This window comes from Hippocampus comes, unplaced genomic scaffold, assembly GCF_001891065.2.
Source record: "Hippocampus comes isolate QL1 unplaced genomic scaffold, H_comes_QL1_v1.1 scaffold446, whole genome shotgun sequence".
Taxonomy (NCBI): Eukaryota; Metazoa; Chordata; class Actinopteri; order Syngnathiformes; family Syngnathidae; genus Hippocampus; species Hippocampus comes.
Genome location: NW_017805564.1, coordinates 72,565 through 100,449, shown reverse-complemented (window position 1 = coordinate 100,449; position 27,885 = coordinate 72,565). Strand labels below are relative to the sequence as shown.

The 27,885-nt window shown below is 47.0% G+C and overlaps 2 protein-coding genes across 2 annotated transcripts; both read right to left on the bottom strand.

Moving 5' to 3' along the window:
- Positions 1-2: 2 nt before the first annotated feature.
- LOC109521812 (arf-GAP with SH3 domain, ANK repeat and PH domain-containing protein 1-like) lies at positions 3-1,086 on the bottom strand (the record flags this gene model as incomplete). The annotated part of the gene is made up of 3 exons (XM_019879866.1): positions 847-1,086; positions 462-526; positions 3-379 (listed from the first exon to the last, which is right to left on the bottom strand). Coding segments are annotated over exons 1-3 (489 nt in total), but the record flags the coding sequence as incomplete, so codon positions are not given.
- A 129-nt stretch (positions 1,087-1,215) lies between these two features.
- On the bottom strand, positions 1,216-27,188 carry asap1b (ArfGAP with SH3 domain, ankyrin repeat and PH domain 1b). Its single transcript, XM_019879887.1, has 25 exons — positions 26,422-27,188; positions 17,717-17,789; positions 16,292-16,437; positions 15,015-15,089; positions 14,544-14,593; positions 14,076-14,205; positions 12,679-12,764; positions 12,177-12,252; positions 11,988-12,074; positions 10,829-10,837; positions 10,190-10,290; positions 9,381-9,450; positions 8,281-8,368; positions 8,158-8,206; positions 6,878-7,044; positions 5,880-6,013; positions 5,574-5,665; positions 5,303-5,489; positions 4,907-4,992; positions 4,516-4,631; positions 4,366-4,433; positions 3,963-4,070; positions 3,663-3,891; positions 2,532-2,600; positions 1,216-1,620 (listed from the first exon to the last, which is right to left on the bottom strand). The coding sequence occupies exons 1-25, from the start codon at positions 26,545-26,547 to the stop codon at positions 1,307-1,309; spliced, it is 2,736 nt and encodes a 911-aa protein (XP_019735446.1). The 5' UTR covers positions 26,548-27,188; the 3' UTR covers positions 1,216-1,306.
- Between the last annotated feature and the right edge of the window lie 697 nt (positions 27,189-27,885).

The window sequence follows — 27,885 nt, the reverse complement described above, 5'->3', positions numbered from 1 at the left end:
GGGGGCGGCTGCGTCTGGGGCCTGGCCAGCGTGTCCCCCAGCGGACGAGGGACCGCCTCGGCCGACCCCAGTCTGGGCGGCACGTCGGCCAGGTGGGGCTTGGGCGGCAGGTCCTTGAGCTGCGGCTTGGGCGGTAAGTCGGCCAGCTGCGGCTTGGGCGGCAGGTCGGAGAGCTGCGGCTTGGGCGGGAGTTCCCCGGGCTTGGGCGGCAGCTCTACTGGCTGCGGCTTGGGCGGCGGGTCGGCAGGCTGCGGCCGCTCTGGGGCCGCAGCCTTTTGTGGGGTGTCCGTCCCCGGCGGGGACTTCTGGAAGACCTCGGGGGGGAGGCCTGCTTTGTCCAAGGAGGGGTGGTGGATGGTTTCGATCTTACGCAACGCCACTGGAAACAAACGCATGCTCAATAATACACCTGCTAGTAATTAGAATATAACTGTAATAATAATGATAAATATAAAGCACACCTTTCTGAGGTAGTTTGGGAAGAACCCTTGGACCAAGTGTGGACTTTGTGTTGCTCGAAGTCGTACTGCAAGGATTTTGTTGTCGTTGTTTTTTGGAAAAATGACAGTCAAAGAATCAGCAACCCTCACACATTGGACATTTAATTAGGTACACCAAACCCAAATTTGAAACCCAAACACTCAGCTTGATGCCCTAACCCTCGTTAGCAACCCAACCCACATAGGAAACATTAACTCTGAAGCCAAGTCTTACAACCGGTTTTCAAACCTTAACTCTGACTTGAGTCTCTTTGATTGTCTTCAAACTCTCATTTGACCCAACAATCGATTTGAAAAGGCGAACTTTTCTGGAGGGCGTCCGTAATCCTGAGAGGGCCCGTCTTACCTCTGCTGCTGAGGGATGCCTTCAAACTTGTTGGAGACGGGTGACATCTTGTTGACGGGAGGCGGCGTGGAGTCGCTTCCTAAAGCGTCGCCAAGCGCGGCCACAAACACACGACACACACGTTACGCACGCCGCACGGTTGCTCTTCGGCTCACACAAACTTCAAAGCGCTCAAGGTGCTGGGATGACAAAATAGAATCATGGGATGGAGGGAGAGGGGAGTGGTCATCTGGCTGAGCTTTCCGTGCGCCCGAGACGCTTAATGGGCGCTATAGCGGCCGCTCACGTTCCACAGTCTGGTGTCGTCAGCATTATCATTTTGACATTCTACTTTGAGTGGGTGCTGCGCCGTGTTTTGTTTTTAACACACAATCAATTCATCGATAGAATGACAAATTCTGAAAATACTGTACAGATGGACAATTGTTGTTATTACTGTCTGTTTTTACAAAGCGCAGTCCTATGGGGAGCTCTTTTTTTTTTTTTTGTCGTTTCCATTCATTTCAAGAGAAAAAGCCAATTTGAGGTGTTCTATGTCGCGAGCGGGGAACAAAGCGTATTTGTTCGGGCACGGTGTTAATGTGAGGTCCGACTGGATACCGTGTGCTTGTGTCTCCTCCCCGGACAGGCCCCCTCTGATGTGACAGAGCGGGCCGGGCGGGTCGGACAGGGTGCGTTTGTGGCTGGGCGGCGGGGGCGGCGGCCTCTTCTTGGACAGGGTGGCGCTGCCTCCCGCCGTGAGTGCAGGCGAGGCGGCGGCGGCGGCCGGAGCAGCTGGAGGAGCGATAATACACACAAGACGTCAGCACCAGTACATCTCGGAGGTCCCCCGCCCACCACCACTTCACAAGTTCAAGGAGGAGATGAAGATCATGAGCGAGAGGAGGAGAGAAACGGGGAAGAGATCAGCTTTGTCCGAGCGGATAGATCGCAAGCGTCGCGTCACTTCCTGAGGACACCCAAAGGAGCACTTTGACGCAATGTTTTCACCTTCAAATATCTGTTGTCAAAACATGACTATTGACGCTAACTGTTAGCATGTCAATGACATTTCCCATTTATGGTAGCATTAAGCTAGTGGACCGTGCTCAAGCCAACATAAGTTTGTGTCTTTTAACTAGTCAAGGTGAGATTGTCTTTGTCTTCTGTTGAATTTAAGTGCAAACCTGAGCTGGGAGTGGCATTCAACAGCTTCACGCATCTTTTGGAAGAAATGTTTCATATTTGGCAAACTGCTGCTGGTTGTCAAATCAGCTGAGTTGAGTTCACTGCTACCATACTGCGCGCGCCTTTCTCAAGTTGACGATGGTTCATGTGTTGATGATTCCCAAGGCGGGCCACTCGTTTGTCCTGGCGGCAATGTGCGACAAATCGAGGCGACATTTTGATGCGGGTAAAACTTGTGTTTGAGCTTGTAGGACTTGCACTGCACATGGAAATGTATTGTTTGCACATCTCAATGTTTGATTTGAATTGACGTTGTCGTGGTTAAGTGGGAAGAAAGCGGCGACCAGAGAGCTCAGCCAGCGAGAGCGACCAGCTGCGGCTCACGTTTACAGCTCAAGAAAACAACCCAATTTGATCATCACCGCTGGCATTTTTTGTTCAGTGAGCCGCAAACGTGGCCAAACAGCGGCCGGGGGGTGGCGAGGGTGAGCGGGTGGAAGTCAAATGAGGATATTCACGGATGTATGGTCGAGTGCCAGCCAGTGTGGCGTAGTGCGAATGAGAGCCGAGGAATGCCAAGTGTGGAGCTGAAAGAATCAAAAAGGAGGGGGAAAAGAAGACAAAGAAAAAAAGAGAGCGAGATGAGGAGGAGGCGCGTGGGAGAGCAACTTTGCATCTTTTTGGTTTTTGGAGTCAAAAGCGAGAGAAAGGAGCTGCTGCTGCTGCTCCACACACGCGCCCCACAAAACAAAGTAGAGACACTCGGCAGCTTGCTGCTGCTACACTTATTTGACACTCCAAATAAACGGCCATACTTGTTTCAATCACTTTGCCTTTTAGTTGGCTGAGACGAAAAAAAAAAAAAAAAACACTCAGCGACCATTTGACTCCAATGTGATTGAATTTGCACACAGTGAAATGCTTAAAAATGTCAAATTAACAACAAAAATTGCTCAGGATAAAATGATATTTATTTTCAGTTTGAGTTTTATTCTTGAGCACGAGTGCTCTTGAATGCATCTATTATCGCAGACATTTGAACTGCAAAAAAGTATTTTTGGGACAATAATTTTTTTTCTAAATTCAGCATTATATTTTTCTGGGCTTATTTTTAAAATATACAATATTATTGTATTTACAAAAAATAGTACTGTTATTTAGTGCCCTGATTTCCCAATAAAATTCTAAATTTGAACAGCCGAAAATTGTTATGTTATTTTTGTCTGAGATTAAATCTTACTTTTAGTATGCGGGTGGTTTTCTTTCTTCATCAATTGCTTGTTGTTTTTTTTAGTTATTATTATTATTATTATTTTTAACCACAAAACGTTCTGGCTTTTGCGTCCATAAACTTTCCATTGTAATGAACACAACCTGATATTTTCATCTACCACTTCGGAAACTTGCGGATTCATTCTTCACAATTGCTTGTTTTTCATCCCAAATGACACTCTCTGGTTCTCAAGTCGGTTACACCTGCAACCGGTCAACCCACTGCTCTTATTGTGAACACAAGTGCATATATGCATTAAAGGTGTTCGTCACGGTACAAATGAGAAGCTTTTGCTTCATATTTATGCGTCAGGGAGAAAAAAGAAAAAACGCGAGTGACTGAAATGAGCGCCGGCGGCCGTGGCGGTGATGCGAACCTTTGCCCTGGTTCCTGGGCGGCAGCGGCGGGCCGTCGGCCACGGGCGAGGACGTGAGGTCGGTGGAGGCGCTGTACATCTGGTTGGTGAAGGCGCTGTAGGACAGCCGCTGCTGCTTGTCGCGCTGGCTGATGAAGCCTGGCAGCGAGAGCTTGTCGTGCGGCGACAGGCTGGATGAGTGGCAGAAGCTCTGTGGCCGCGGCGACCGGTCCTTCTTGATGGGACTGGGCTGCGGGACGATACGCGAGACGGTGTCACAGACGCTCGCCGCCGGACGGAAAACAAATGGCGACCAGGCACCTTGTCATCCAGATCATCGTCGCTCTCGTCCATCTCCTCCAGTCGAAGGCTCCACTCGTACTCCACGTGGATGTGAGGGTTGAATTTCCCCTCAGCCGCTTGCACCAGCTGACAAGCAAAACAGAAACGCTCACTCAAAGGCAGCCAGACCTCGGCCAAGCAAGGCCCAACAAGCCTCATTTGGATTCGCACCTTCACAAATCATCACTGTGTGGATAGGCCTCCATTTGGACAAATTGATTGAAATGGAGAACTTTTGGGGGTTTTTTTCATTGAAGTATTTCCATTTACAGTCAAATCTAGCCCGCCATCGAGGAAGTGACGCCCCCACCCCCAATCCCCACAAGTGAAACAAGTGAAAACGCTTTTGCAAGGGCGTCCATGGCAATGTGCAAACTCTCACCGCCTCCTCGCACGGTGCGTTCCTCAGTCGCCTGGCAACATCCAGCGCCGTCTCCCCGTTCTGATTGGCTGAGGGGGCACATGGCGGTCGACAGTTAGATACGCAAGGCTACACACGAGCTGGCGCTTGGCTGGGGCGGGTGCGACTCACTGATATCGGTGGCCGGTTTGCCCCTGAGGAGCAGCTTGAGGCACTCGGGCTTCTCGTACATGCAGCAGTAATGGAGGGCCGTGTTGCCCCATTCCGTCTGCTTGTCCAGATTACCGCTACAAGGCAAAAACATATAATCACTCACTCAGCCAGTCTAGAAGACTTCCAGAGTCCACACAATGGTAATTGGTCAAAAACTAGGAACAGACTTATCATCACTCCAACCGATAATGGGCATTTTGGGACATAGCAGCACCAGCATTTTTCCCCCAAATGTGACAGCCGAAAAGAGATCAATTTCAAGTAAGACTTTAATTGCTGAGTGCTCTCCACGTGTTTTTGCTGGACAAATAAGAAAAAACTGTATACATATGAATGTATGTGCATTTACCTGTTTTGCACCAGGAAGTCCACTAGGTGCAGCGAGGTGTGGTCAGCTGTCCGGACTGAGTAGTGCAGCGCCGTCTCTCCCACTTCCTGCAGGAGGCGACAAACACAGCAGCAGGCGGTCAGCCTGTCTGCATCCAGTCACTGACTCCGCATCGCTTTTGAACAACAAGCTGTCCGCCATGAACAAAATGGCTCCTAAAACTAAAATAATAGACACCTGCCTACCGGCCAGGCAGATACAGCAGCCAAGTTGACACGAGGCCATAAATTTCACTTGAAATAAGCTGGATGACATCAGGCCAAAGAAACGTTTGAACTATTTTCCAAAGACTTGCATGCGTTTGAAAACTCAATCAAGTAGCACATCCGGCGATGGCAGGCGATTTGATTGACTGACCGGGCCGGCCTCAGGCAGCGGCTCCATGAGCTCCACGCCCTCGGCGTAGACCTGGACCAGGGCCAGCAGGTCACGGGCGCGCACCGCCTCGTACAGGTCCATCATCTTGGCTGCCGCCGACGAGCACGTCTTGCGGGCGTACTTGTGGTCCACATACTTGGCGTTGATGAACTCCTTCCTCACCGTCCTGACAAGGGGTTGACAAGTACGTTGACAAGAACATTGACGGAACGGCGACGGTGTTTGCCTTCCTGCTGGCGCGTGTACTCACATGTCGCTGGAGGGGCCGGGCTTGGGCGAGGGGGACGGCAGGTTGCCCTCCATGATCTCATTGAAACTACTGTTCCCGATGTTCTTGGCCAGCTAAAAAAGAAAAAGAAAGTCTTTTCAATGCTGAAGACAGACAGCAGAGTCCAAGCAAATACAAATAAATACATGGACAGTGAACTGTACAATGTCACGTAGTTTCCTGTTGACGTAACAAATGAGATCACAAGATCAGTATACAGGTAATTGTGGTGGTTGGACTTTTTAACGTGTCCCTGTGTTGCCTCCTCGGTCGGATGTATGGACCTACCAAGAGTTCTGAGGTGCCCAGTTTGTCGAGCTCCATGGACTGGATGCGGGAGATGTGCACGCCCATTTCTCGGTGGATGCCGGAGCACTCGATGCATGTCAGGATGCCCAGGTTGGTGGACAGCCATTTGGGATCTACGAGCCGGCGACAGACACATGTCAGCACAAAAGGGGCGGCGTCATCGTGCGTCCGAGGCTTCAACTGCGCTTGACGGTCGCCGCGGCGATGCCCAAAGACCGAGGGAGTTTCGCACAGACATTTGTGGAACTATTTTTCCTAAGACTGATTTCCTTGCTGGCTACTGGGGGAATGCTCTTGTTTCTTGTATGCTAATGTCTATTTTCATTGTCCTCATTGACAGTTGAGCACACAGAGCCAACATGGAATCCATCCATTGACTTGCAAGTGGTATTCATCCACATGACTACCGTTGTAGCATCTTTTATCATCTAGCTGTCTTGTCCTTATTTTTAAACCTTTTTTGGGGGGGCCGCTTTTCGACTGCAGTGACTGACTTAATGGCAGCGCCGGCTGATGAATTGATGCAATGTGGGACAATTGAAAAGGGCAGCTCAGCGCTTTTGTGCTCATCTTGCGGCGTGCATGCAGAGCGTGCGAGAAAGATGGATAGAGAGGGAGGGCGGACGGTGCGAACGTCAGAGACCTTCCCCCTCCCCAAAAAAAGAAACTGAAAGTACTGAGTCACACTAGCACAGAGGCAGGGTAGTCCAGATGTGAGGCAACGGTCGCACGTTGCGCATGTTGAAAGGCTGCTGCCTGGCTGATGAAAGCCATGCACGGAGGGTGAATAATTTGACTGCCTCTCATTCCAACTGCACTTAATAGCGGTGACGGATTACAATAAAAATGAAGACAATGCGACTTAGCATGCGTGCAGGCCTCTCCCAGCTGCTTGTGTGACTTATGTAACAGCGTGATGTAACAACGAGGAGCAAAAAGCCTAGAAATGCTTAGGAGGTGGTGTCTCTGGGCCCTACCTGCCGCGCCACAGTCGCAGCACAGCTCGTTGCCCGGCATGCGCAGCACATCCTCGATGATGGCTTTGGTGAGGTCCTCTAGGCCGTCCTCGCCGCCACTGCTTTGCTCGCCGCGGAAGGCCATGTTCAGGGCCTCCTCCTTGCTGTTGGTCAGCACCGAGATCCAGCTGTGCAGCGAAACAAGGCGCTGTCGTGGTCAGAACTCAACAAAAATTGTGTTCCCCGGTGTTCTCATTGTGTGGAATCAGGCTTTTGCAAATATTTGGTTGGAATGCACTGACCAACATTGTTGCCAGTTTCCTGCCGTGTTACATATTGGAACTGATTCACACCCAACTGATATTTTTGCATTATATGAAAAAGAAGAAGAATAAAAAAAGAACATTTTATTGATCAACAGTCTGATTCTTTGATGAAGGTTCAATTCATGTGTGCTCGTTGTTCTCCTTGCTGGGTAGGTTGGAAAATGACACTTTCATTCATGTCAAAACAGGAGGTCGGAAATTCGTCAGAGCTACCATTTGTGGCCTGCGTAATCACAGGCTTGCTACAGCTCGATTCAAGACTTTTTAATTCCATTTCAAGTTAAATTGGAGATCAACTTCACAACGTGGTCCTAAATGCCTCGAGGAGTGTACCTAATCTTGTGGCCAGTGGAACTCATTTCTATTCTCATCATTAAGCCAAAATCTGCGTGCAGTCTGAATAATTGCTCTTGCGCAAACGAGGTTAAGACACACAAAAGACACATGGGCACACATGGGTTCTACTGCAGGACAGATGGGAAATACCACGCCTGCATTTCAAACGTGGCATCCCGCAGTTCCCGACATGGCACAATCTGCTCGCAAACACCACAAGAGATGTGCTTGCGTGCAAAAAAAAAAAAAAGCCTCTACTGACAAGGCACTGCTAATTGAGTGACTGGGAGGGCTGAGTGCTGCTGGGGAACACTGAATATTTCATCAGGCACGCTGCGGAAGACGCCACCGCTGACAATGTGCGCGACGGCGAGGGAACGCTAGCAGTACAGGCGCCAATCTCAGTGGAACACCATCAAGCCCGGCCCGGAACCACCTACGGCGTTTCACATGATGTGTTGGCAATCAGCTGCCACACTCTGCGTTCTCCTGTGAAGCATTTTCATCAATTTGAAGCAAGGACCAATTTGGGGAAATGTTGCCTTATTGCTAATTCTTGCTAATTTTAACACTTTCATTTTGGGGAAATCTTGTCATGTCGCCAGTCCAACCTCTGATTGATTGATGAATTGTACTCACATGACAAACTCTTGCTCATCCTCAGCTTGGAAATGATACGTGCGGTTATCTGCGGGGGGGGGTGTACACAAATCGTCAGTGGTAACAGGCGTGACGACGCGTTTCATGTCCGCGTATACTCACGGGAAATGAGATCAAAACACTTCCTGTCCTCGGCGCTGGGTTTGACCTGGCAGGTGAGGAGGTTGAGCTTCACCGGCTGCCTGTTGGACTGCAAGGAAAACACGGGCCCGATTAGTGTTGCAAAATACCATCACTCACTGGCAATCATTTGGGCGTTTGCCACATGCACACATTATAGGCGAAGAAGTGCTGCCTCTACCAGTGAAAATGATGTACTGCCGCTACTGGCTTTGTTATTTATTTCTGTCATGTGTATTTTCCATCAAATATTAAGTTTCCCCTCCCCAAATATTTTGTATTAGTTTCAATTCTTTTGGCATATTGCTTATTTTGACAAACAAAGGCCTGTTGTTTGGACTTCATTAAAATGCAATATTTGTGTAATTTTCATTTAATATTTGCAGGGTATTTACTATACTCATTGTGATCCCTCAGAGGGAATTTTGTATTATTTTCAGATATTTTTGTCACAATTCTAATGTTGACCATAGTCTGCCCCAGACATGTTATGAAGACACCTGGCAACCGCTGACAGCTATAACAGCAAATGCATCATAGCTCTGCTTTCATGAAAAGTGGAGTGACTTGGATAGTTCAGCCCAAAGAAGCGGTTGAATAAGTGAACTGAAGCGTGCTCGAGATGGGGGAAGAAAAAAAAAAAAGTCAGTTCACATTGCCCCGAAGTCTGGCGAGCTACTTCCAGCACACAGCCATGATGTCAGCGCCTTGGACGCGACCACGGGCGTTATATCCATCCGGCTCGTCATCGTCATCCAGATTTTTTTTCTCATTGTGCATGTCCCATGTTCAAGAAAAAGCTACCCTTTCCCCAACTCGGTTGCTGCTGCACAAGCGTGCACTGCTGCCGCTATAGCGCGCATACACGCACGCACATCCACGGATGAGTCACCCTGGAACAGCAGGCGGAGGGAGGAGGGACATAGTTGCCATGGCAACCAATCTATGTCAATTCCACCAGAATGCACGCTTGCACGTGAGGAGGGGAAAAGAGGGAGGAGGGGGGTAGAGGGGGTCAGGGAGGCCCTCTGTGTGTCTGTGTGTGTGTGTGTGTGTGTGTGTGTCTGTGTGTGTGCACTCACTGTGGCATGAGAGATGGTGAGGATGCCCCCCTTCACCGAGCACTGCCTGCGCTGCCACACCTTTCTCAGCCTACGATGGGTGCAAAAGAGACAGCCGGAGCTTTGAGTTTGCTCAACCTTTCCTGGGACGCGGCAGACGTTTGAACAAATGCGGTGGGAAAAAAAAAAATCACAAAGCACAGCACCAAACTAAAATGTCGCAAAACAATTATATACTGCGGCGCCTTCAGATACGGGCTGGATTCGCTCCGTGATCACGCTCGCAATTTGAAACACTCCAATCATCTTCCCCCATTGAAAAGAATGGAGGAAAAAATTGCACTCTGTCTTTTAAAAAAATCATGGAGTCACAACACAGTAATGGAACAGAATGTCAAGAATTAAACAGTTTGTGCATCATGATTTATGCTGCAATCTCATTCAATGTTCCGTGCCTGCATTAGCCTCCGGGATCTGTCTAAATGCGTTGCTCCAGTTTGTGTTGGAATATTTGTTGCTTCAAGATTTCTCCTTTTAGCACACGATGCATCAACGGCATTTTCAAAATATGTTAGCATTCATCTAAATAGACTCTGGTAGGGCAGAATGATGTCATTGTTTAAAATCTAGTCTGTTTAGCTTTGTAGTAAACTTGAGTGGGGAGTGCCGATTGAAAGTCAAAGCAAAACAAAATCATCTGACGGATGGTTGATATGAGTCGAGCCACTGATACCCGGAGGCGCCAGTGCAATTGGTTGTCTTGTGCGTAAAGCCCGAGTGGGCTGGAGAGGAAAGCGAGCGGTCCGTGCGGGGCCCGGCGCCGGCCTTACCCGTCGCTCTTCTTCAGCAGGTAGCCTTTTTTCTCGCTGCCAAATTCCTTGTTGCCCTGCAGCTGGTGCATGCTGTAGCCACCTTGCTTACTCTGCGAGTCCTAAAAGGCGCACAAACGGCAAAATGAAACCTGCACCGCGCCACAGCGACAGGCCGCACAAACATGCAGCAAAATATAAACTCACTCACTCACTCACTGAGAAAGTGTGGCAAGAATGCTGAGAGTTACGACTCATACCACTCGTAGTAAAACTTGAATATCGACATCAAAGAGGAGAAATTATTTCGATGAGATCAATTTAAATTATTTAGAAATATATTAGAAGCTGAAGAAGGAAAATGGTGACGTTAAAGATAAAGAAATAAAGTTGTTGAAGAAAGTGTGCTTCAGCCAAAAGATGCAAATTTTGTTCATGAACGTCATTGAAAACCGATGTGAAATGACAACGCAATTACTTGCTGTTCACACTTAGCATTCTTTTTTTTTTTCCCCCACGTTACAATGTTTGACTCTCAGCATCCCCGCTCCCCATCCGCGTGGCCGCTAGCATGCTGCGTGGGCTGCGGCGCACTCCTGAAAGTCACGCGGCACAGACAAAATGGCAGCATGCTCCACATGCAGCAGCAGCAGCACTTACTCTTCTAGACTTGATTCCAGACAAGCAGAAGAAGGTAGTGAGGAGGGGAAGGAGACAGACGGGAAAGGTGTGAAACATCCTGGCTCAGATGTCGCACGTGTGGTTATGTTGGGTGTCGCACGGTTCTCAATTATAGCCTGCAGCGTGGGGGGGCTAATTGCCAAGGGAGGCTACAGTGTGAGTGGATGTGGTCACAATGCATGGTGTGACATGCACAAGAATGCACCCGATTATTGCCCCACAATTGGTGAAAATGTGCAATATGGCTATGGCGCGTTTCCAACACATGCCAACTAAATGAAAAGACATTTTGTAAAAAAAAAAAAAAAAATTGCATGGGAGAATATCATACATCATTCTGAGAAACCGAAATGAGGACTCGCTCACAGTTTTGTTTGTTGCTTGCAGTTGCCACAGGCAGTGCAAGTTAACCATTAAAACAGGAGAATTCAACATTGTACTTTATTGAAAGACCGAAGTGTTTCACTAAACCACATCATATTTCGGTCTGCTGGCCTGATGCGAACCAATCATGCCAAAGGGATGATAGCTCGTCCTTTTACATCTTCACACAACTGCACCTTTATCACACAGAGAGCGGCAAGACTTACAAAGAGAACACAGTACAATGCTCACAGGCATCTCTTTTCTCCGCCATGTCGGATGGATAACTTTTACTGCAGCTAAGCAGTGCAACTTTGCTTTTCTTCTTGCTCTTCATTACACTGCATCGCCTGCAGTAGAGCTCTCTGCTGCCAGGCATGTTGTGGCACAGAATGTGATTCTATATTTAAAGCGGGCAACACAAAATTGCAACACAGGAAAAACCCATGAAAAGGGCTGCCTCCAAAATCTGCTTTCTAGCGAGCGAGCAGGCACAACTTCAGGTATTTTTTTTCTCACCTGATGCTAAAGGAGGACCTGACCCATACATACAGGGGGTGAGAAAATTATTTTTTTCAAAATATAATGATCATCAATGAAACGCTGCAGGGGCGCAACTGCGTCGACGCAGACTTGTGATGGTGCTGCAGCGAGGGTTGACTGTACGATTGAACCCGACTGCTGAACTAAAAGCAATCAACTGAATCAAGTCGTTGTTCAGCGTGTGTTGTGCCTGCGAAAATGGGTTGTAAATGTGTGCGTGCGTGCGTGTTACCTCCTTCTGGTCCAGCTGGAGGGAGGACTTGATGAGGTCGCGCAGGGCAGTCAGCTGCTTCTTCTCCTCATCCTGGGTTTGTTTGATCTGGATGCAGGAATTGGAAGTGTGGTTCAAACACAGGGGGGGAAAAAAAAAAACCTTGCAAGCAAGCGTGACCATGAGAAAAGGCAAAAGGAGACGACTTACGTTGTAGAGGTCAGCCGCCAATTTCTCAATGTACTGCTTCAACTTGTCGGCCGTCTTCAAGCCGTCTTGGAAGAAACTGCAACAGACGGCCCGCTTTCATTTACATTTGAGATTTCGCGTACAGTGCCATTATTTGGTGTTGTTTCATAATGTGAAAATTCTACAACGTTGACATGGGCCGCACATAGTTTTACGTCATGGGCAAAGTTTTTTTTTTTTTTTTTTTAATTAGAATGAGATATATTTACACAACATTATAATCTGCAATATGTATAATCCTGCAAAATAAAAAATATGATACAAAACGGATTCATTGATGGGGACCGGCGTCCCATTCCATACACCTGCGTAGCATCACCACCAGACGTAGAAACGCAAAGAGATGATTTGTCATTGCATCGCCGGGGAGACCTCACAGCTGCCGCAACATACCCGATCGATTCCTTATTTGGCAGCTCAACATTATTCCCATAAAACCAGGGAAAGCGGCTTGCTTGCTTACTTGCACTGCGCGTGGTAATACTTAATGAGGTTCTGCAGGAGGTCCACGCCTTTCTTGGTCTTGATCTCATTCACTTTGATCAGGTACTGCAACGCAAACACACAAAAACCACACACGCTCCCACATTAGTCTCATTTTTCAATCCGCACCCTTTTCCCCATTTTTCAAAATAAAAGCCCCAAATTCCCAAATCTCGCCAGACGGCGTTGTCATTAAATAAAAGCAGGACAGATAATCTGAGCTAATCCCGCAATTGGAAAGACTCCCCAGCGAGGGAATGGCGACAGATATCGCGGCGCTGACCGAGGGGGTGAGAGTGTGAGATTAATCTGCTGATTGAGTAACGTGACCCGTGGCTTGCGGGTTGTTGGTGCAACCACCAAGGGAACGCAAGTGACAGCCACAAACGAGGTTAATTTAATGAATGTGCCACAGACGGCCCTTTGCATGCGACACTAAACAGACACTCGATGCTCTGATTCAAAACCAGTCCCAATATTTGCCATTTCCGGCAAATAACTGGGCATGAAAAACGAGGCCTTGGAAGTTAAATAAAGACGGGGAAAGTTGTAAAACAAACAAACAAATAAATAAATGAATCAGCTCCTGACACCAGTTTGTTGGCTGACATGAAACTGATGGGAGACATGTCAAGCCGAACGGGGCGCAAACAAAATCTCCAAGCACCCAGGCGCAAACCTGAATTGAAAGCTGGCCATTTTGGTTCCAAGTAGACATTTTGGGGGGATTTCAGGTCATTTATGAGGCCATTTGCCCCAACGGGCCAATTATACGCAGGCATCTTGAGATAGATTTTGCCTAGCAGACCCCATCAAACTGATGGGAGACATGTCTAGCCGAACGGGGCGCAAACAAAATCTCCAAGCACCCAGGCGCAAACCTGAATTGAAAGCTGGCCATTTTGGTTCCAAGAAGACATTTTGGGGGGATTTCAGGTCATTTATGAGGGCATTTGCCCCAACGGGCCAATTATACGCAGGTATCTTGAGATAGATTGTGCCTAGCAGACCCCATCTCACCTCGTCGGACTGAGAGTGTCAAGTTGTGGTGATCGACAATATCTCACAGGTGGTCTTTTTCCGCTTGATCATCTCTATTTTGCACTTTTGGAGTGGCCACAGTTGGCAGCGTGAGGGAGGAAACGAGGCAAAGACTGCGTGGAACATGTGGGCAGGGAGGAGCGGCAGGGCAGCTCAGCTTTTTCTTTTCTGCAGTGAATAATTCACACGGCCAACAGCAGCGCCGGCGCAGGAGCCACTTTTGCGTTATGCAATTGCAGTCGACAAAATCTCAAGCGAGGCGTGGGCCCACATGGAAAATGCCATTCTGTGAGAAGGAATTTGGAGAGCTTTTTTTTTTTTTTTTTAATGACCTACCTCGCACATCTGCAGCTGGAAGAGCCGACGCTCCTTTTCCATCTCCTCAGCAATCTCGGCTCCGGTGATCTCAGTGCGGATCATCCCGTGCTGCTTGGCGTGCTCCCGCTTTTCCTTCTCGATTTTGGTGCTGCATGACAAAAAAACGTGGCAGGCTTTGACCGATGCGGATATACTGTACGTGCGCAACATGATACGAGCCGTACTTCTACACGACGGTAATTTAGGGAGAAATCGGGGCTGGTTTGGTCAAGGTTGACATAAGCGTAACCGCCAAAACTGTTGTGCCGTGGTACATGAGAAGGGCTTCCCCAAGTCGCTGAGCAAACCAAAAGCGACCAACCAAAATGTGTTGACAAATCGTCAAGTTTGACCATTATACTCCAACTGGAAGCTTTTTGTTTGGACCAGATTTTCTATTGGCCACATCACACAAAGACACGCACAAAGGGCAAGAGGCCGACTTACAACTTGGCCTCGTAGTCCTTCCAGGCCTTGTCAAAGGGCTTCTTGATGTCCTGCGCAGACACAACAGAGGACAGGACAAGTGTCAGCGCGCTTCAACCAGCGAGTTATTTGTAGACTTTTGGACCGACACCAGCGGCCTGTCAGGCGCTTTGCTTGCTCGGAGCGGCCCCGCCCCGCCGCCATCGTCATCATCATCATCAACGGCAGAGTTCATGACCCATTTCTTCCATCACAACACAGACGCGGTGTTTACTTGAGCCAGCTTTCCAGTGCAGTCATTTAAACAGCCGCTTTGACTCCCCCTTTAGCCCCCTGTGGTCTGTTCACACTGTCCCCGCCGAGTATGCACATGCGCAGCGGTTGGGAGGCGTATGGCGGGATGTGCTGACGCGGTGTCCGCTCGCTTTCCGCTCAGCCGCTCCTGAGTCGTGGCCGACAGAAATGAGAGTGCGAAAGAGAGCGACACCTTACCCCTTTGACACCTTTCAAGTCTCCTTTGAGTAGCGAGTCCAGGGTGAAGATTACATTGTGGCTCAGGCTCTGCAGCTAAGGATGAAAAACAAAGGGAGGCACACGTTTGGAGGTCAGAATAGTTGAGCAGATGACAGAGTGGTATCGTGGTATCAGGTGTTGTAGTATGCGATCGCGCTTATGAAGACGAGTACAAGTATGAATACAGACGTACAATATCGCACATGCCCGTCCATAAAGTGTCTCTGTTACTGATTGTCTTCCGAAAGCAGCACCATGTACTTAGCACTGCCTTGCTTCACAGTGAGTAAAGCCACTCTGATGAGCTCAGACTGGGGTAAAATAAATAAATAAATACATTCAAAAAATATGTAACCAATAAATAGACACCAGGTGAGGTTGAGTGAGCAAAAGCAAAGACGAGCATTGCTCAGCGGCTCTAACCATTCGGCCCAGCAATGTTGTTTACAGCACGACTACGGCCCCCCCAGCCCACACACACACACACACACACACACACACACACACACACACACACACACACACACACACACACACACACACACACACACACGTACACAAACGTTGAGCAGCAATCAAGGACGTAAACAACACTTAATGGGCACTAATGTGCTTCTTAAAAGCCATGCCTTTTAAAAAAATCTTTAACTGGCTGCCTTCCGGAAATCCTGGAAGACCATGAGGGGGGGAAGAAAACCCCCCACTGAAAATGTACACTGAATATACAGCTCATCTATAAATTCCTTATGTCGAGCCTGCGGAACAACCGGCACCGGCTATCGTTCATTCGTCAACAAGCCATCTGTGGCATGCCTTTTTAAAAACATACGCTAGTGTGCAATGCATGCTTCCGTATTTTTTAAACAAGCGTACATTTTACACTGCCTGCGTCTAATAATGCAGTGTGTCTTGTCTATGTGTTAAATACAGAAATAGCACCCGTAACTGACACTGCGCCTTTAAATACAGTGCGCCATATGGTCGTGAAAATATGTTACTGTTTTTGAAGGGGGTGGCGGGGTTTACTCATGACACACATGCCTAGAAACTTGACTTTTTAAATACCTTGTTAATGTTCTGACCTTCCCTGCCACAAAGCAAACCCGGAACCTCGCTTAATCCTAATCCACACACATAAACCAATTACGCAAGTGACAACCAATATAATCTCTCCCCTCACTTTAACCGCCAGTGGGCCAGAGGAAACACATATCCCCGCAGCATTTTGGCTGGCACGCATAAGATTTTGGACTCACCAGGTTCTTCAGGAGGGCTGATAGCTCCTTGGTAAGTGAGGAGAATTTGACAAAGGCAGTGCCCAAATCAGGGTTGTCCCGGCTGATGAAGTTGCTGCCAAATTTGTCCAGAGCTTGAGCATAGTTTTCCTCATTTTGGACATGATCTGTCAGACAGAAAGGGAAAACAACATTCAGCGTTTCCTGGCATCTGTGGCTAAGGATTAGCATTAGCTTGATGACCAGAGAGGTTTAGTTTGGTCTGTTTTTGTCACTGGCCTGTATGGACAGTTGATAAACAAACATCGATGTTTGTTTCTGTTTGATCCCCTTAGTTGTGGAGTCATTTTCTGGTTCGTGGCAATGGCACTGGTTAGTGTTCCGAACCCTTCGAATCATCTTCAAAACCTATGCTAATTTCGCATAGTTTCACAAGATGTTCTAATCTATCCAGTGCTAGCTACTTAGCAACAAGATAAATGCTAACTATTGGAGACACACTGGCAACAAATGTTCATATTTTTGGGTTCTGACTCCCTGGATAGCCAATCAACAAATGTGTTAGTTTCCGTCGTGTCTGAGTCATTTGCGGACTCTGCAAGTATTAGTGTAGCTTTCTGGCCATTCTCGATTCTATGGCCAAAGGCTAAAGCTAACACGCTAACACATTGGGCACCCATCTAACACATTGGGCACCCATATTATCTTGTTTCTTTGATTGCAGAAACAAATTAACTCTTCAGTCAATATGCTGACATGGGCATTTCTTCATGTCTGGTCTTTAAGTAGCTGCGGAGTCACTTTCTAGCTGGTAGCGGCACGGAAACAAATAGTGAAAGTAACTTAAGTTTTGTTATTACATTTAATCACCTGAAAGCTAAAAAAAACCCCAAAAAAACTCATATTCGTGGCTTGTTGTGAAACTGAAATGAGGATGTAAGTAAATATCATGACCCGGTGACTAAAGCGCCTCCGAGTAACCTGAATGTAGCACAGCTGTCTTCCAAATGTTTCACTTTTCATAGTTTTTCCTGCATTCGTGAGTTTTAAAGTAAACTTTCGACATCTGGAACTGCCAATTTAGGAAGGATGGAGCGACAGGAGGAAATGTCCAGAGGGGAAAATTACTTGGGATTCATGTTGTGGTGATGAGCAAAAGAAACTCAGGTGTTGAGCGCCTGGATAAATACACAAAATGCCACCTGTCCTACAGAAGACAATGGAGACCGAAAAAATTGTTTAATTAGAGTGATTTCATGGCTGGATTTGACATTACTAAGAGGTGAAACGGTAAGTCCAAAAATCACAGCTTGGTTTAAAAAAAAAAAATCTGCAATGACTGAACCGCAATATATCAAGGGAAGACTGCTACACCTCTACGAAATAACAACAATTCAACATTACACAGAGTTTTAGTTGGACAAGACAGCTTGAACTTGGTCTTACCTTGTCCTGAATTGTAGATGGCTTTGACGGATTTCTTCACCTTCTGCAGAGAGGTTCGGTCCTGGTCAAGCGCCTGAGGAAAAGGGAGGATAAATGGTTATCATAGTGCAACAAATAACTCATAGTTTCCGCATTGCCGCCATTCACATTCTCAATCAATCAATGAGAACACGGCCACAACAATGAGGAGACTCATTACTCTGCGGACGGCATTTCCGGAAGATTTCAAATGTAATTTGCTCTGTTTCCTGTGCATATAATGCATGGCAAAGGTGCCAACAGGTCACAGCCACGGCAACTCGTAAGTAATGACAAACATCAGCAAAGTGGGGAGACACCAAGGTTCAGTTAAGAGCAAAGCGCGCACACGCACACGCACACACACACACACACAAGCAGGCTAATTGGACTAAACAACATCATGAAGCCACCCATGGCCTTCCCTGGACGTTTTTACATGGCTCGTCCGCAATTATCTCAGCGGTATTTTGTCGCCGCAGGGGCCCTTTCCTTTGCTCTTTCCGCCGACCCACACTGTTTAGCCCTCATCTGTCAGGCCGGACGGTGGCGGGTACAGACCCCCCCCAGGGATGATATAACACCAAATGCTTAGGCGGCACAGTGGCGGCTTGACGTTTGAACTGAATTCTATCTTGTAACTCAATTGACTTGCCAAATCAATTTCCCCCTGAAAGGGAATTGAAAAACCCTCGGAGCGCTCGACAATTTCATTAACGCGCAACCCGCACGGCCGAGCGGGTGAGCCAGGCTGAGATTATTCGGCGTAAAAATGTAAGCGGCAAAACTTCCCTGATTCAAAAAATCGACCCACGTGTTTATTGTTGTGGTTTGCAGTCACGTTGCAATGCAGCAAGAGCCGCTTCAAATATTTGAAATGCCTCTATGGGCTACATAAGTGCACCTCGACAGCATGACCCCATAATCAAGCATTGTTAATGTTAAATGACGCAGACACATCAGTTAAAACTGTGTCTTTATAGTCTTTTTAGTTGTAATGTGAGTATTTGTGCTCAGATGTAACGGTAAGAGAAACCATGAGGCACCAATGTCTTGACAGCACACTGTCCAAAACTTGACCCTCGCTCTCTCCCTCTCTCTCTCTCTGAACATCGTCTGAAGGATTTTTTGCAACTGACAGGAAGATTCGAAGATGAGTGGAAGCAGTGATGACGATGACCCATCTACGACGACTTACTGAGCAGCAAAGAAGTAAAGTAGTCCGCATGCTTTTTTTGTCCCTTGAGGGAAGTCCATTTATGTGTGTCAACCTGACGGTGCCAGAAGGATTTTAAATGGAGGTCTGTCGAGTAGGAGCAATAGATAAGATGGTCCTAAAGAGACCTACCTAGGAGGGATGACAAAACCACATTTCCTGGTTCAGTTCCCCTCACCACAAACGGAAATTGTAGGCGGGACTTTAACAGAGCTGTGAACTTTGTGTGAAATTCCGCTGTCACACATACATGTAATGATTTTTCAAATCTTAAAAAAAAAAAAGTATGTCTGTGACATGCCTAACACGTGAAGATCCAAAAAGAAGGCATTTAACAGGTTTGGTCGTCTTGTGTGGGGTGTGCTCCGATTGTCTCAACACAAAATATCACACACACAGATTCGGTTCCAGGCCTTGCTTAACTCAGCAAGCAGTAACTGCTGAAAATGGACCACTGCGGTCCATGGCAAGGAGGTCAGAGTCACAGGAAACCCTGAGTGGGCACAAACGATGGCGAGGTCGTCTCCGCTTCACGCTTCCTGCATCAGGCCTTATCCCCCCTCAGCAGGCCGAGCGTTTCCCATGCAGCCGTCCTTTGACAGGAATCATGAAGCGGTCAGGCTAGTCTGTGTCCCACACGGGTTGCCCACGCTCTGTCAAAATGACACCAAACGCTCAACATCAAGGTGTTGTGTCGATCTGGTGCTTTTTCGACCAATTCCTTCATCTGGACATTGCCATGGAGACGGGACATGGTCACCTCACACGCTGGCACAAAATTCTTTAGCGCAGAGTTTGCTGGAGGATGCGGCGGCCAACAAGGCCAGCTGGGGGTTTTTTCCCCCCCTTTGTCGTCAAGACCTCGACTGTTTTCAAGTTTTTGAGTATCCCGGCACACAAGTTTGGAGAAGCGCGAATATTCTAATTATAGCCATGAAGCAGTGGAAAACAGGAAAGGGCACAGAGAAGAAAGGACTTCCCCCGTAAGCCGGGATAAAAACACATCTCGCTCGGCCGTTACTTTGAATGCCAACGACATCTGCTTCTGCTAAAAGCAAGATGAGACATCATGAGGCCATTTCGTGAGAATTTGGCGCCGTTGAAGAGTTGAAAAGACAAATCAGGAAGTGATTTGAGGACACATTTTAACTGTAGAAACGAGGAACTTTTGCCCAGAATTAAGAATTTAGCCTGGAACTGACAGCTTTTACCAAGAACTGGCAACTTTACCTCTAAAACGAGGATCTCTAAGCCCAGATCCCGAAATGTTAACCCACAAATTAGGAATTAGTGTGATAAACAGTTATTGTTCTTGTTTTGATTGTAAAGTGTCCTTGAGTGTTTTGAAAGGCGCTTATAAATGAAATGTATTATTATTATTATTATTATGTAAGATTCCACAGAAATTAAATGGACTGTGATCGTATCCATTTTCCATCAGGTCATCGTCAGCGCTGCGATCTTTCCGCCATGCCGTGATATTACGGTTCAGACCAGTATCTCGCGAGCCACGTTTTGTTTTCGTGTTTATATCCTTCAAGCATAAATAGCTTTTTCATCGCAGGATTCGCATCTCAAAGTAGGAGCTAACACGTTGCTACTCAACAGCAAGACTTAAGTAAAGTCTGAAAACTGATTCAGCCCATTCGTCGGTTTAGCCGTGGAGTCTCTGTGACTGGATGACTCAAGCAGGAAGGGTGGGGAAGCGTTTCCATTGGCAGGAAGCAAAAACGCATCTCTCTCTCTCTCTCTCTCTCTCTCTCTCTCTCTCTCTCTCTCTCTCTCTCTCTCTCTCTCTCTCTCTCTCTCTCTCAACACAGTGCTTGACACAGTCCGTGGAATGGGGAAAATAAGAGCATGGAGCTGCTGAGGTCAGACGGCACAAACACTCACAGGGCGAAAACATCTTGGGTGCATTCCAGGATTCTAATTGCTTGTTTTAAGCAGAAGCCATCTGCGGTTTGGCTTGTGACGCTTGCATCTTTTCACCGAGCCATGTTTTCCCCATCACACCCACACAAGGTGAAGCACGGGATAACAAATGCTATTTTTTTTTTTTTTGTTTGTTGGTTGGTTTTGCACCTGTCAGGAAGCCGTTACTCATGTAACAGCAGCTGTTAGATTGTTCTGTTACAACGGGAGAAATGGTGGGAGGAATGGCGGGAAATGCAACAAAACCACAAAAGTAAAAAAACTCAAGGGCGACACTGATAATTAATCCAGTCAGTCGGCATACTGAATATCCAAACTTCAACCGCTCACACCAACACAAAAGTAATAATAATAATGTCATAAAACTCATTCAAAAATAATCAAGTGTGCCTACGCTCATATCGCGCATGTGGGTGGAAGTTCCCAGCCAAGCTTGCTTTCAAATTTGGACGCCGTTCGAGTCTTTGCTGTATGCTCGCACCCACGCGTGTGCCGAGGCCAAGCACCTTCAACAACTAGCAGCAAAAGAGAGACGCAAGTAATGTTTATCCCCCAGGCTACAGCAGGGCAGCCGGCCCGTCAGAGCGAAGCATCATCTGCTGGACCTGCAGGCTTGCACTTGAGGCCAGCGTTAGCGTTAGAGCCGCTCATATTGTCAGGGAGGAGGACAAGGAGGAAGATGAAGACAAGATGGTGGCCGCATCTTTACATTTGCAACTTAAGCAACATGCGATTCTGGAAACCACGGAGCAAAATGAAAAGATGGTTTCAGTCATGTCGTTTTCTAAACAGGACCTGTAAGGGAAGCATCCGTTCAGTCTCAAAGGAAGTTATTCCATTCATAATTCTGGGATGAGTACTCAACAAAATTGGAAATATCAGAATTATTTAAAAATAAATACCAATTAATTTGAAAAAACAAAGCCGCTCGTTTTCCGTCCGAGGCCGAAATCTGATAATCGGCCAGCGTGTCACAGCTGCTGGCAAACCGTCACCACAGCTGCACTGCGTATATCACCGGGGGCTGTTAGGCGCCGGCGGACTGCCCCACCGCCCCCTTCTGACCCGTTGGCACCCAGTGATCCCCCCACTGTGCTCTTGGCCAGATTAAAGTGAGAAAGAGTGGGTCAGTGTTGGCATCTGTCTGGATGTGAGCCTTCTCACTCCTACACGCGCGCACGAAAGCAAGGATGCTCTTCAACAAGGCGTACTGTTCGGCTGTGGCTGAGATGAACCCATTTTTCAACAGGGAGTCAAGTCAAAAATGTTCTTGACAATAATATGTTCTATCCGCCTCCGCTAGTCTAAACACATTATTCTCTTGTGGAATATGCGTTAAGCAGGAAAATCAACAAGCTTTTCGCAATTTCAGGGGGCGGCCATTTTCCCACTTTCTGTCAACTGAAAATGACATCAGAGTTGCCCAAGGCTCAGGTAATGACCAATCACAGCTCACCTGTTCTCTGAAACTGAGACATGATGAGTTATTATCTTAGCCCCGAGCAACTGTACTGTCATTTTTAGTCGAAATTTCGTGGCAAAATGACCAAACTCTAAATATAGTTGTGTCGTGACTGGTCATAACCTGAGCTCGGCAATGCATGGGCATTGAATATAAATTGCAACTTGCTCATTTCACAACTGCTTTTCATAAAGTTTATTTTTTTGTCAATGCCAAAATGTGTGCTATTAATACAGAACTTATAACATGGAATACAACACAATTTTAACCTGGGAAAGGTTATTCCAAGTTCCCTTGCCGTAGTTGTATGGCGCTGTGCACAAGCATGCAGCACAAAGTGCTAGCATCCTTCTTCTTTTTGTCGTCCACACACATAGAATTAGCTCATAAGTGGAAAAAGAATATTGCGTGAACATGTAAGCCAAGAGCATCATAGATATCTATTTATATTTTTTTATATTTGTAACGATCGCGTCCGCATGGTTGCTTCGTACAAGTTGGTAGTGTAGCAGAGAACTATGCCTGCATTGTTTGGATGGACGGGACATCGCCACACGTGACAGCACATGACCATTGGCCGTCCCGAGGGCTTTCCGGTAGACGACATCAACATCGCTTTGGCTGTGTTTATGATGACACATGGCCACAACGCACAGTAGATGAATGAGGGCCTTTCCCAGTAATGTATCAGTAAATACTTTTTTTATTCTTGACAGAGCAGATTTGCTAATCAGTGACATAATTTGAGGAGCATTTTTCAAGTGTTTGATTGTGCAGACCTCAGAAGTTGGATATGCTCTGCTTCAAAGCGGTTCCAGCAAGACGTTGGTGAAAAGTGTACTCGGACCACCCAAGCTCTTAATTTCAGTTTTAAATTATTTTGTATAAATCTTAGTTTAGCTTAGCAATTAACATGATTCCTGGTTTTCCTCCTAATCCCTTTGTGAGAATGATGCTTATCAGAAGTGGATCTTATTCGTCGCCATGGAGGCGATGATTACTGGTTTAATTGCAAAATTTAGCCGCACTAGCTAGCGAGGCGGATCTATTAATTTTGCTCTTTCGGAAAAAGACAAGCGATTGAGGCCTTCCCGTTCGATAAAAAAGATGGGCTACTAATGCTTCACTTTCCTGTAAAGAAACTGTAAACAAACTATTGATGAATTGAATTGAATCAATAGCTTCCCTTTTCAAATGACAGCATTGTTTGGACAAAGATAGATAAAACTGTGACAAACGTGGATATTTTGCGCAATGTATTTTTGTTGTTTGTGTTTAACCATCAGGCAAGGACTCTTTCTGGGGAAACGAAAAACACAGTGACTCGGAACAAAACTCCTCATTCAGCGCTAAATCCTTTTCAGTAGCAGCTCCCATTGAAAAAGCTGTTGTGAAAGAATGAAAAAAAAAACAAAACTAAAAGGGTCAAGCCCAGTCACGCTTGAATGGGAAGACTGTGAAAAGTCAACATTATTACCGGTGCGGCCCACGTCACACCGCATCAAAGGAGGGCTTCCCTTGTTGCCTATGACTAAAAGTAGTGCCATTACATGAATGCGTAAAAATGAATGGGGAAAAACAAGTTGCCCACCATTTTGCCTCGACTCCTTCCTGACCACACAGCATCATCTGCAGGGCTTTGCTTTGTACACGGGGGATAAAAAGCAAAAGTGGGTCAAGACTTGCCTGTGGAGCGTTCTGACGCTGCACTCGGAAAAAAAGCACACGAACACATTTGAGCTTGTCTCGTCTTGTCCCTCACTGTACTCGACGCTACCATGATTAGCTTGGCATTTCAACATTAATGCCTGTCTGTAGCGGTCAAACATCTTGAAAGCCCACTTGACAAATCCACATTGTTTTGTAGCATAAAGGCGCAATTTTCCGGCACTCTGGCTACTGGCAAGATTTGCCAAAAATGACAGTCTGTCAAAAAGTTGAATTTCTGTAGTCAGATTGGTAGCAAGATGGAAGCTAACATTAGCATACCATTAGCACATCCTGATCCTTCAGCAGATTGCGGTGACCAATCAATAATGAATAGCAATGAAAATAACCATGAGTCAGCCTGTGGTCAGCTTTCAGCCTCGGGTTTCGCTCCTGAAATATTCACACTCTACCTTTGCATCATTTATTTTGTCAACACAACAACAACAAAAAATGAGTGTGAATGTCAAACAGTTGAATGGTCTTCCCCGTCATGTGATCTCTGCAACCAAGAACAAAAATTCCATCGCAGCTACTGGAGGACTTGGCCGCTGCTCCCCTCCCTACAGATGTTTTTCGTTTGCGTCAGGGAGGTGATTCACCACACCACCTTTTTCCTCATTACCACCGCCAGCGGACAGGCGGACTGACACTTTTTCCAAAAGATGCAAGACGAGCACGTTTTGCGACACTTATCCCAAGAAAGTATCAGCCTCGACAATTTACTACTAGTGAGCCCATCTGGATTTTTTTAGGGCAGATTTTTCTCTCCACCGAAAATTCATGTACAACACTTTTGATGCTTCGCTCCCCTTCCTCTGATAGGTGCTACATGATTCCATGTCAGCCAACACTGGCCAGGAGATGAAATGATGCGGGGAATTTGACGACTTGGGAAGGGGAATATTGTGATGTGTTGATTCATCAAAGGCAATATTAATCAGAGGACCATCGTGTTTGGATTAGTGTTGGTGCATACAACCTACCATTTCTTGAAACATTTTTGGGTGTAGTTGCCCTTTAAAACATTGACTAGAGCGTGAGTGAAAAGCTTCAGGGTGGCTTGAATTTGATGAATTCACTTAGCATTGTTTCCCATAGCAACAACAGAGACTGAAATTGCATTTATTCTGACCAAAGCTGAAAATATTCTTCGAAGGGACTGCAGCAAACGCCTGGGAGGCTGGAGGCACTCAGGTCGGCAACGAGTTTCGTGTTTTACATTTGGAAATGAGGTCACGTTTAGACATTGGAGCCAAGACTAAGTGTGTGTGTGTGTGTGTGTGTGTGTGTGTGTGTGTGTGTGTGTTTCCCAAGTTTAATGCACCATTTTATCGGGATGCCACGACAGGAGTCCTGAGGTGGGAAACACGGGGAGTGGAGTGGTTGGGAACTGGCCTGCCTGACCTGATTACTCAACCAGGATGTGATAGAAAATGACACAGCATCAACAACATCACAAACAAGGTATGCTGCTGTCATCGTTCATCGTTTGGCTCGCGCATTTTGCTTTTTCTTTGGCGTGTAGCCGCAGCATCAACAATTTGAAGTAGGTGCTAGCTAGCTACTTGCTGGGAAATGAGATTTTGAAAGTCACAAAAAAAATTCACAAGACCTCTGTTTGGCTAGCATTATAGTTTTAATATTTATTTGTCTTTTTTTTAGGGGCAACAGCTAATAGATTTTCAAATTAATCAACAATGATTTAGATAATCAATTAGTCATTTAGAGATCTTGTGGAACTTAAATTGTGGTAACTGCATTTGCAATTATTCATCATTCCCGACTCGTGAATTACGATAATTTGTGAATTTGTGACAAGATTTCTAAAAAAAATGCCTTCAAATGGCCACTTCAAACTGGGTACATTTAGTCTCATTTTATCCAGTCGTTCCCTTAAGATGAAAACCATCCAAATTAAAACATCAGGATTAAGGATGCTGTCAACATGAAGGAAATGAGCATTTGTATTTTGTCTGTGACGGCAAGAACGGACACAGTTTGACCACAAAACGGACGACGCCGAGCCCTGAGGCCTGGCCTGGCAGCGATGTGCACTGAAGCTGCACGCTTACGTAACCGCCACATCCTCCATCCCAGTTGCCTAAGCCGTCTCTTTAGAGTGCTCGCTCTGATGTGACAACAAGAAAAGCAGCAGAAGGACACACAAGTTCACCTTCAGATAGAAAGCCAGAGAGCTCGGGGCATTCATGTTGTCACAAGAAAGAAAGGGCCCGTTTCTGTTTCATTGCGATGAAGCAAATGCATTGAAATAGCCTACAGGTGCCCTCAGCTCAAAGTGTAAAAGCTTTTTTTTTCCTTGCATGCATGCATGGATGCATCGTGTGGTGCTGCTGGCAGTGTCCTCACCTCCTCCAGGACGCTGACGGTGTTCCTGCAGCTCTGCAGCCGGGTGGTGAAGCTGGACGTGGTGGGCGAATTGTAATCCTCGGTCGTCTCCGAGAGGAACTCGGTTACTGAGATCTGATCCGGCATCCTCGACGGCAGATAATGGCCAGTTGGGTGGCTCGAAGGTGGGGAAGGGGAAGGGGGGACAGGGGGTGTCGAGGAGAGAGCACTTAGAGGGAACACAGCATGTAAACGCGGGTTGTGCGGGGGGGGGGGCAGGGCGAGTCCGAGTGAGGGAGGGAGGGGAGAGAAAGCGGATTTTCCTTGTCGCTACGGAGATGATTAAACCCCGTTTTTCCCTCTCGGATGACTTCACTGCTCCCCAGGGAGCGAGAGGGGGGGATTAGCTGGATTTTGAGACGAAATGGGGAGCGTGCAAACGTCTAAATCGAGCGTCTAAGTCGAGCCCGGAGGAAGGAGAGCGGATGGCCACATTTTGCTATACAGATGTTCCAAAACGAGCCCAGTTTACGAAATCGTCCAGCAACCGTCAGCCGTTCACGCTAAACCGCCTCTCTATCGTAGTCCATGGTGCGCAAATGTCATCACCCAACTGACGCGGGCTCCGGTACGGCCTTCCTCGGCTGCTTTTTAGGTGCTTTTTGAAGGGTAGGAGAAAGGTTTTCGTGCCGTCGACTCATCCACCGCCGCCACTCTTGCTCGCTCGCTCTCCAAGCTGCACTGAGAAGTAGGAGGAGGAGGAGGAGATGGTGGGGGAGGAGGAGGAGGAGGAGGAAGCGGTAGCTAAGCTAGCGGGAGTCCAAGACAGCTGCTTCCTGATTTTGGGTTTCAAAATAAAACCTGTGTTACAAAGCAAACGTATACGCAAACGACAAGGCAGACTAGCATGTCGTCTGTGTCGTTTGCTAATATCGTTCTGTCATGTTCGTCCCCATACAATGACAAATAGACGATGTAATTCAAGGTCAGCTATGTCTAAACCGCGCCCATTATCGACTTTTTTTTACTTTATTTTATTTTGTGAAAGCATCAACGTTGCATGTCCACGATCGTGTGCTTATTTAGGGTATCTGACCCACATTCCCGGTTTCCACCAGTTGACCGAGGTGACACTGCGCATGCGTCATGTGACTGCAGCGAATGCTGCTGCTGCTGCTCGACGTTTGCCAGGCCCGAGTCTTAAGCACAAACGCGTTCTGTACGGTGACTTTTACACACTGCGAGGACTACGTTTTTTAAAATTCAACTAATGCATTGATCTTGGTTATAACGGAGAAAACCCAGAACATCTATTTACTTTCTACCCATTCGAGGATTTAGACACTAAAAGCAATGCCTTTAGTGTGCATTTAAAAGCGTCATCATACGTCATACACGTAAGCATTGCAAATGTGGCGACGTATTTGTTTTTTTCTCCCACTATCTTATTTGACTTTCAAAAGCACGAATAGCCCACCAAGCGCC

Coding starts and splice junctions, on each gene's coding strand:
- asap1b (XM_019879887.1), bottom strand. CDS start 26,547: ATGCCGGATCAGATCTCAGTAACCGAGTTCCTCTCGGAGACGACCGAG. Junction 14,206..14,543: donor AAGGACTACGAGGCCAAGTT/GTAAGTCGGCCT, acceptor TTTGTCATGCAG/CACCAAAATCGAGAAGGAAA. Junction 4,071..4,365: donor ACGCACCGTGCGAGGAGGCG/GTGAGAGTTTGC, acceptor TTTGCTTGTCAG/CTGGTGCAAGCGGCTGAGGG.